The 10351-nt window shown below is 41.7% G+C and overlaps 2 protein-coding genes across 2 annotated transcripts; both read left to right on the top strand.

Moving 5' to 3' along the window:
- Window positions 1-1391: 1391 nt before the first annotated feature.
- MELLADRAFT_105488 (uncharacterized protein) lies at window positions 1392-2914 on the top strand (the record flags this gene model as incomplete). Its single annotated transcript, XM_007408678.1, has 10 exons — window positions 1392-1679; window positions 1761-1817; window positions 1901-1927; window positions 2014-2020; window positions 2114-2140; window positions 2215-2284; window positions 2377-2406; window positions 2500-2617; window positions 2700-2773; window positions 2872-2914. The coding sequence occupies 10 exons, from the start codon at window positions 1392-1394 to the stop codon at window positions 2912-2914; spliced, it is 741 nt and encodes a 246-aa protein (XP_007408740.1).
- A 1253-nt stretch (window positions 2915-4167) lies between these two features.
- MELLADRAFT_71598 (uncharacterized protein) lies at window positions 4168-5834 on the top strand (the record flags this gene model as incomplete). Its single annotated transcript, XM_007408679.1, has 8 exons — window positions 4168-4216; window positions 4338-4399; window positions 4626-4692; window positions 4767-4822; window positions 4892-5103; window positions 5185-5312; window positions 5408-5554; window positions 5659-5834. The coding sequence occupies 6 exons, from the start codon at window positions 4357-4359 to the stop codon at window positions 5550-5552; spliced, it is 651 nt and encodes a 216-aa protein (XP_007408741.1).
- Window positions 5835-10351: the final 4517 nt, after the last annotated feature.

Genomic DNA, 10351 nt, shown 5'->3' on the forward strand with positions numbered 1-10351 from the left:
TGCCTCAGGCTTGACTCAGACGGATGAAGTTCAGCGTAAGGAATATTCTTCCAATCTTTCCCCTTTGTGGATAATTGTACGCTTTTGGGCCACAAAAATCACACAAATGCGACAAAATTGCCAAGATCATTGGGCCCCCGACGTCGGGGGCCTTCGCTACGGGCACTGTGGGTGGTATTGGCAACTTCATGCACTTGCAAGCAAACATTTTTGGTGGCTGCCAATGTTTGCACCCCATCTTGGGGTGGGACGCTGCCTAAAACAATGGAATGGCTAGTGGGGTCTCAAGCATGGCTTAAAGATGGTATTACACTCCAAACTGTCTGTGTGCTCTGCCTTCCATCAGTACCTACATTATTGAAGGGAGGGTGGGATGTAAAATTGAAAATGAACGTTTGATTTCATAAGACTTGAGGTGTTCCAAGACTAGAAAACACTTGGGGAAGATAGGAAGGGGCAGAATGATGAATAAGAGAAAAAAGTGCATACGGTAAGGGACAAAGGTAGACAAAGGTCCTGCTAACTTCACTCTTATATCCTTCTGTCCTTTCGCAGCCTTCGGAGAAGCGGAGTGTGTAGGATTAAGTCAAGTCATCTAGAACTTGATGGGGATCTCTTCATCAGGAGATTGATCCGGATTGAGGAAAAAGGCTGCGAAAGAATTGTTGCACAAGTCCTTTACACTGCGCGAGCATGGACTCACGCGCACTCTCTGCGTGCCTCATACTTGGGCTAAGAATTTAAGAAAAGTTCAACCTCCAATACCAGTCCACGAGGCAATTCGTGAGCCGAAAGATGGGTTGGACTGATCTTTTGCTCACATAATGACGGTCATGAGACGAGATCAATATTTTCGGCCTGAAAGTTCAATTTCTTTGGCCCAAAAGGAAGCTGATTGGTTGGCTGGTGTGTGTTAAAAGATGGCCAAAAGGTGAACGTGGTTTAGACGGTATTCCTTCCCGGCCATCACACAGCCCTCCAAACTTAGACTTGTTTGATAGAAATGGCTCCGGCGAGCGAAGAGGGCTTATTAAGTTTCGAGGCCTCAGACTTGTCCAAGAGATGGCTTTGAGCAAAAAGGCTTGTATCTTCGGCTCATAGCACAACTTCAAGCGATCTCTCCAGGCTCAAGTTTTGTATTATCGACTCAAAAATCAAAGGAAGGAAAGCTATAAGAGAGATCAAAGATTTGCTCATCGAAAGCTTTCTTCATCCAATCTTTCATCATCTCTACACCAACACTTTCCTAAACCTCACAACTTTAAAACCTACAACAACTTTAAAACCTACAACAACTTTAAAACCTACAACAACCTTAAAACCTACAACAACCTTAAAACCTACAACAACCTTAAAACCTACAACAACCTTAAAACCTACATCTTCAAAATATGAATTTCCTCGCCGTGAAAAGCTATCTTTTCATCCTTGTCGTATTGATCTTAGCTATTTTCATCGCCTCGGACGATGCGGACGACACCGCTCTGGCCGCCGAGGATGCACCGGCAGTGGAAGATCCAAGCGCAACTAACCTTCCTAGTACAGTGGCCGCAAGTGCGGCCAATCATACTTTGTGCTATGACTACTTCTTGCAAAAGGACGGGTGTGTCCAGTCCTCTGTAGATATGCCTTGCACTGGAGATCCCAATGCACCCATTACGGCCGACTATGCCGGAATAGTGAGTAAAGATGTCTTTGAAAATTTTGGAACTTGAGTAAGATGAATCTGATCTACCTAATTAAAATTCATTAAAACTCAGATGGGAGATGTACCGGAGAATCAACGATTCCGTCGACGGTACGATACAACCAACGGGGTAAGCACTTTATCAAATCACAAGAAATTCTATATCTGATCAACTTATTTCTAACGCTTCATTTCTTCTCTGTGCAACTCTAGTCTGTGAGCATCCATGGCGGTGGCGGGGTAAGTATTGATTATGAGTGGTTCTTGATGGTCATGTAGTTTACTAACCCATTGCTTTTTCATTCAACTTTAATTGGGATTGGAAGATCTGCGGTAAGTGTCGCAGTCTAGAAGACTGATTTCGGATGAAGTTCGCAAGGGAAAGATACAGGATCTGATTGTTTACTTCTTTGTAACTGTTTTTAGGTCCTTATGATCCTAGCACGGTCTCAGGTGAGCTTAAATCTTTTGGTTGAGCAATGCGTCTTTCACAAAACTTGGATATTGAGACTTTTTTGACACGTTAGGTGTTTGTCTGTGGTCCGGGACGAGTTGGGTCAACGGGGCAGACCCTCAGACCGCGGGATGGTTAAACTGGTGAGCTCTTAGATTTGTTTGACTATGCATACCCTTGCATACCCTCATATTCTTGATCTGACCTTCAAAACCTATGATGTGAATCCCTTCAGGGCCGGAAATGGAAACTGTGGCAAGCAGATGTGAGTACCCAACATGCTTTCCAATTGTCAGGCTAACAAGATAGCTGACAAGAACAATAACGCCACGTCACTTTTTCTCTCATTCATTTACAGTTTCATCCAACGACAGAATCAGCCGGAGACCGTGCAAGTAGCCAAGGTACTAGATGGTTGTAATTTTTATACTACGGATCCCGCGGTAGGATGCTTTCAAATATGGATGACGAAGAGTGTAAGCTTTATAATGTTTTCCTCTATCTTGACTTGAACTTATAGAATAACAACCATTGTTTTGATTTTGGATGATGTTATAGCTCTTTGACAAATTCAATCCAACTGCAGAGGAAGATCGAAGTTTACTCATAGCTTCCCCGTTCACCTGGAATTTGTAAGTCAAACTCATCTTTCATTTTTCATTTTTTCTTTCATCAGATGATTGATCGAGTCTTTTACCATTCAAAATTTGATGATTGAATCAAAATTCAGTGATAATCTTGACGGGCAAACGCCTGAAAACGCACCATTATAAGAAAGCGGCAAGAAAGTGCTAAAAGTCAAAATGGAGCCTGGGGTCGGGTGATTCGTGGAAAATTGTGATCAATTTATTTTTGTAGTTTCTTTTCTCTCTCTCTCAGCCAAACCCCTAATTCTTTGTACAGACATCCATAATCGTTTTCCTAAGACCTTAACCCTTTAATTGAATGTAGAGTTTTCAAATTTATTTTCGTTTCTTTCTATCAATGTACTTTCCATGTTACAAAATAAACATATTCAATTTAATTTTACTGTCTGCTAATGATAGTTCTGCGTCCTCTCAATGTTCATGTTCCATAGATCATTGAAGCTGAAAGCTTACAAGGATGTCGGTATGCCATCTTTCAAAAAATGAATTTTCAAAGGTATCAAATAAGATTAAACAAAACTGATGGTCTTCAGATCAACCCGCTGGCAACAAGAAGTTGGAATCAAGATTTTGTGAGAATTGACTATAATATAAACTTCATCCGCTTATAAACTATTTGATTAATAACTTTTGAACACAATCTTGAGAGTCTGATTGATACCTTTTCAAAACAGCTCTTGAGAATCTATAAGATTGATATCTTGATTTTTTAAGTAAACAGTAAAACCTCTCAAACAGCTATATCTTCTTGATAAGCGGTGAAAACTTTGAAACTTCTAGCTTTATGTTTTGAAATTGGTCAGCGTTGTTGTTGGAATCTGTTTTTTTGATCTGGCTCTTCAATCAGTTTGGTGATGGTTTAGGAACGCCTAGTTTGTATCTATCGTTCAAAAAAATCAATCAATTTCTTTGACATCCCAAACTGGGATTCATAACAGCTCATAACCTGTTACAGCAAAAGCTCAGCATTGAGGATCCAACCACAAAAAAGGACGTTGAAGGAGCCAGGAGCTGGAGCTCGACAGGTTATAACATGCAAAGATAAACTAGGTCTACTGTGCCTCCGTCGTGTACAGACACCCGGCCAGGCCTTCAGCCATAACAGGGAGAAGTGGGCCACCGTCAACGTGTGGTCTGCCTGAGGCGGTATCATAGGGTGTGATGATACACTTGTGCGCCACCTTTTTGCTGACAGAAGCACTTACACACTACGTAGGATGTGACATATCAAAATAGCCGTATAGTGAGGATGCGCAGTCACTGGAGTTAATTCGGTCAAATTTTGCAATCCGCCGAGATATGAGGTGCCCTCGGACCGATTCAAGAACAAAAAACCAATTTCCAATCCAAACTTGTTTCCTTTGAGAACCAACTCATCGATCGATTCCCATCACTCTGAACGTTTCTTAGAGTAATCATTAAATTATTGTGGGTCAAGTCAAGAAGACTTTTCTTTTCTTCCTTTCGAAATCTCATCAATCGAATCGGCAATTCGAATTGATAGCTTACCAAGATATCTCTTTTTGTTCCAATCTCAATTGACGCGTAGAAGTTAATAGGAGATCAAAATGGCAGAGGCAAGCAACATTCCCGCTTTCAAGCTAGTTCTCGGTACGTTTTCAAGTCTTTCATTTCTTCTCTGGCTTCTTCCGGTCGAAAAAGCTTTTTCCTCTCGATTTCATTCGAATCGAAATTTCCAATCCAACACTGTTTTAACTCCCTTTGTCTTCTAACGCCCGACCTTCCCCTTTTAACTCTGTCTACACGACTTCCTCACCTCTTCATTACATCCGGTCGGATCTGGTATACCCCGCTCACTCGATCATCCATAATCTAGTTGGTGATGGTGGAACCGGAAAAACAACTTTCGTAAAGCGTCACTTGACAGGAGCTTTCGAGAAAAAGTTTGTCCAATTCCCGCTCCTTGAAAATTTACACTGAAGCCTTCAAACTAATCTTTCCTGTTTCAACATCTTAGATACATTGCCACCCTCGGTGTCGAGGTTCACCCTTTGACATTTCACACCAATCACGGTACGACCTTCGTTTTGATTTCACTCGTGTTCATTGGGCTCATACCTCTTTTCGTCTGGATTTGCCTAGGTATGATCTGCTTCAACGTCTGGGATACAGCAGGACAGGAAAAATTCGGTGGACTTCGTGATGGTTACTACATCCAGGGTCAATGTGGTATCATCATGTTCGATGTTACGTCAAAGATTACTTACAAAAACGTCCCCAACTGGCACCGTGATCTCGAACGTGTTTGCGAGGGTATCCCCATTGTCCTTTGTGGAAACAAAGTCGATGTCAAGGTGAGTACACTCCTTCCTTCGCCATCTGCGGTTACGTCTCAATCTAACGGTGTCTTTGTTGCATGGATCTTCGCTGCATAGGAGCGCAAAGTTAAGACAGGTGCCGTGACCTTTCACCGCAAGAAAAACTTGCAGTACTTTGAGATCTCTGCCAAGTCGAACTACAACTTCGAAAAGCCCTTCCTTTGGCTAGCTCGAAAATTATCCGGGTTTGTTTATTCATTTTTTGTCATACGATGATCCGATATTGATTGCGTCTTTCGGAACTCAATCCTCACATTGCGCCCCGTCCTTTCCTTTACAGAACCCCCAACTTGGAACTTGTTGCTGCTCCTGCTCTCGCACCTCCTGAGGTTGCTGTTGATGCCGGGCTCATGGAGGTCTACAACAAGGAGCTAGCTGCAGCTGCAGCTGCTCCATTGCCTGACGAAGATGACACTGATATTTAAGTGTAAGTGACTCTCCTCGTCTAGATTGGATTGGATTGGCATTTAAACTAAGTTCGTCTTCATAATCGTTCGGCTTTATAATCTCGTGTTTATTGGCCTACTTCAGCGCGTCGATCAATGTTACTTTGTCAAGCTAGTTATACATAGTTTCTTTCAATAAAGACCATATATAGGGTATCAAATGAATTAGGTGACGAGAAATATGGATTTCTCGATTTGTTTTTGGTGTTTCACGAGAAAAAATATATGGCTTCTTTCTGACGTGCGGCTTTTGCCCATGTGTGGGTCCTCAGTCCGAAAACCGCACGCCTTGACTCATGATGCATTATTGTCAAGTCTCAGGTGTGTGATCTGCCGCAAAGGAGGAGGCGGCTTTGATCTCCTTGTAGAAGGTGCTTCACAAGTTATTTCTCATGTCTTTGGCATGCTCTGCTCCCACTATATCATACATCATTATTACTAAAACCACAGTGAATTGTTATGTAACCATGTCCATCAAGTATGTACTCAAAAGTTGATGCCTTGCCTTGATTTGCCTGCAAAAACTTGTGCCCAAGCTTTTCCCATTTTTTACGGATAATACTAAATCCAGCCCGGTGCTTGCAACTCTGACCGCCCAGAATTGATCTGTATTCATCATCTGTCCCACGTGGCTGGACATTCCGGTTGGTCGCTTGATATCTCATCAATTTCAGCTTGTGACTGCCTGCTCTTATCTTGGTCAATCAGACATGAATGCTGATGTGAAAACAGTTTCCCTCCAGAGCAGGGATGCAGGAATGAGTACCGAGTATGAGTATATACAGGTATATACTCACACTACAAGAAACATAACATTTTCTGGGCAGAAAATTAAATTATTTGTATACAAAAATCTGGAAAGGTCAGAAACAGAGCAAAAAATATGAAAAAATATGCATTCTGTTCCTTGGTTTGAGATCTCCAATCTGCATATTTTTCCGTATTTTTGGGGTTCATATTGGTGAGTGTACTAACAATAAACCCTCATAATCACCAGATTACCACCTGTAACAGATGCTGGAATTTGGCTGATCAATGCTGAGAGAAAATTTTGATTACTACAAAACCCCATAACTTTGTCAATTCTGGCTCAAAACACTCGATTTTGAGTGCATTGGAAAGCTGGTATTTGCCTGAAGATAGTTCATAAATAAACCAAATACGTGGCGGGCCTGAAAAGAAAGATATCCCCAATGAAATCAAATTTCACATATCATTGAATAGAATGTCAGCCATTGGGATTACACATTTTGAGTCAATACGAAAGTTGTAGTTCAGGAATTCAGCTTTCTAATGCACCCAAAATCGAGTGTTTTGAGCCAGAATTGACAAAGTTATGGGGTTTTATAGTAATCAAAACTTTCTCTCAGCACTGATCAGCCAAATTCCAGCATCTGTTACAGGTGGTAATCTGGTGATTATGAGGGTTTATTGTTAGTACACTCACCAATATGAACCCCAAAAATACGGAAAAATATGCAGATTGGAGATCTCATACCAAGGAACAGGATGCATATTTTTTCACATTTTTTGCTCTGTTTCTGACCTTTCCAGATTTTTGTATACAAATAATTTAATTTTCTGCCCAGAAAATGTTATGTTTCTTGTAGTGTCAACTGATACTCACTTTGTACGGGTTTACAGGGCCAAAAATAGGCAAAAATACTCAGTATACTCAATAATACTCACTTTCCTGAGTAAACTCATACTCACTCCTGCATCCCTGCTCCAGAGGCAGGGACGTCCCCTTGCCTGTATCATGTGAGTATGCAATCATGAGAAAACCCAAAACTCTTGATTTTGATGGGACAACATGGTGTCCAGCTTGAGTGTGGCCTTCTGGGTCCACTGTGACTTCTATCAAGAAACATCAACGGGTGTTTGATCTCATGTTATAAGGTGAAAGTGGACCTTGAACTCAAAATCAGAGTAGCTATATGTATTGTCATCAGCAAAAACAAATGGCATCCTGAAAAGTTGCATTACGGCCCTTTGAGGCAATTGCAATTACGGGATACAAAGTAGAAGCCAGGCACGTGCCCACCCAGATTATTTTTGGCAGTAAATTTGAATTCTGGGCCCGGACTTTTGCCCAGAAAATCAAAATTTACTGCCAAAATAATTCCGGGCACATGCCCGGATTCTACTCTGGATCCCGCAAATGTAAAGCAATGTAAACAATCCAAGTATGACTGATTGAAGTAATACGGTTCCCCTTTGAAGAGTCATCCCCACTCATCTACACATCACATTTTTTTTACATATACCCTGTGCTTTTCCGACCAAGTTTTCTGATGAATGTTGTAACACTATATTCATCAAAACTGTGTCCAATCAAGATTGAGAAATTGAGAGAGGACTATGAATTCACATCCTCATGCATTTGACGGAACTAAGAGCGGGCAGTCACGAGCTGAAATCAATGAAATTTCAAGCGACCAACCAGAATGTCAAGCCACACAGGACAGAAGATGAATACAGATCAATTCCGGGCGGTCAGAGTTGCAAGCACCGGGCTGGATTTAGTATCATCCTTTTTTACAGTGGCTGGTTAGTCAAGGCTCAAGTATTGTGGGGTACACTGATTTGTGCCATGAGTTGTACCTGCACTTGGAGGTTGGCCCACCCAGAAATCAAGCCTTTGTGGTTGGGGTTCCTGTAAGTCTCTCCCTGTGGTTGGGGAATGTCAGCCCCCAAGGTGTGACAAAGTTGCAACCAAAGTAGCTTCGAAGAGTTATAACATTATAATAACAATAATACTACAGCCCTTTGCATAATTGAAGACTTTGGAGAAAAAAAACCTTGAGTTTTCAAAAAAGAAACCTCAAGTTTTTTCAAAAAGTGACCGAGTTTTTTCAAAAACTGGGCAAGAGGTTGATTCAATCAATTGATATAACCATCACGAAAAAACTTGATTCCTCTTGCTTTGAGCTCAAGCATTATTTGTAGCTCATTTTGATGACAACTTCGGTGGCACGGCTAAGCTAAGTTAGCGCTTAGCGGTGCATTAGCTTAGTGATTTTTTATTGCTAATTTTTCCTTAGCGGCTTCTAGCGAAGCTAAGCCAAGGTGGCAAAAATCCTTAGCTTAGCTTAGCAAGCCACCTTTGATCACAATCTATCACCTTGTACGGATATCCTCTTCTCAAGTATCTACTATTTGATGAATTCATTGCAATTATTTTATTAAATTTGTCAGCTCTTCTGGCTTGAATTATCACGGAATTCTACCATTGGATTTGTCTGTTTGACCTTATCACACAAGGTCAAACAAATTCCTTTGCTACATCAACACAAGGGAATATCAACCAATAAATTCAATGCATTTGAAGCCACTGAACAATGCATAACTTGAGTTGAATCAAAGAGCTTCTGAGGCCTCAGCAGGCCTTAGCCTATTAGATCCTCACTTTCAACCCTTCTTTCTTTTTCAACCAAAAAGAATCATCAAGTTTACTACAATCACAACCCAACTTCAATAAATCTCAAACCAACTTGTAACAAATTACTCTCAAGATAATCTCAACATGTCTTATAATGATATTGGACTCACTACTCCTCATGGTTCAGGTTAGTGAATCAAAGCATAATCACAGCCCCCATCTACTGGGCTCCGGCAGGCCGGAGACTACTACAACTTCTTGAAAGCTTCATCAAAGCTTCAGCAAGTTTTCAAAAGGACTTTAAAATAATATCATGTGGGGCCTCAGCCTGAGCCCCGGAACCAACACCCCAAACACCCCAAGGGTTCCCCAAACCCCAAACCCTTGGGGTGTGATTTTGGTTAGGCGTTCTGGGATTCCAATAAAACAAGGATCCCGTAGGGTTTGTGGATGGGGCACATAGGCATGAAACCCCCAATCTCTTTTAGGCATCCAGGATAGGGGTTGGGGAGGCTTCTGAGAGCTGGGTTTTGATAGGTTTGGGGTGGGGTCCAGGCGTGTGGGGGAGTTATTGCACATTTGTTTGGGGTCTGGGTAGGCCATTACCCAAGGTTTTTGGGTTGGGGCTCAGGCTGAGTGGGCCTTTTGCCTGTCATACCACAAAAATTCCAATATCATCATATCAACGTTGGACCAACTGCGCTTCATTACACTTCAGGCATGGCGGCTGGAGCGCAACTAGAAATCAGCTCCTTGAAATTCCCACATACTGCAGTGCAGCTTTTGTACGCTGCACTTTCAGGCGCAGAGAATTTAGACCCCTCACTACAAGTTGAGCAAATGCAGTGCAGCAACATGAAGCACCGCTTACACTTCAAAGCCCACTGCATAGGCTAAAAAAATTGAAAAGTATAATTTTGAATTGAAAAAGTGCATAGAAACAAAGCACGTGTATAACAAGACAGTAGGCATATAGATAAGTAGGCATAGGCAAATAGATCAAAATGGAAAAGGTGGCATAGAACAACATGAAAATCTTGTATGGAGAATAATAAAGAAAACCAACCATTTTTTCTCTTGTGAAGAATGTTACTTCCTCAAAAACACTTTGTACTCACCAATACCACAAGCCTCCATCAACTTTACAAAATCTTGACCTAAAGGAACCCCCTCAGCCAGCCAAAGCTGAACAGATACCTGCCTATCAATAGAAATAACCAACATCCTTCTCCTACTTGCTACACAGACGTCCACTGCTGTTGAAAACATGCTCTCAGGTTCACAGGAAGAACCAGAACAGGATTAGTAATCCTTGGCCATAGCAGCAACCACAGGGTATTGGCTGGAATTTGCCTAATGCCCAACCTAACGTCAGGTCGTATTGCGGTAAAATGCA

The sequence above is a fragment of the Melampsora larici-populina genome (assembly GCF_000204055.1).
Source record: "Melampsora larici-populina 98AG31 unplaced genomic scaffold MELLAscaffold_13, whole genome shotgun sequence".
In the NCBI taxonomy this organism is placed as follows: Eukaryota; Fungi; Basidiomycota; class Pucciniomycetes; order Pucciniales; family Melampsoraceae; genus Melampsora; species Melampsora laricis-populina.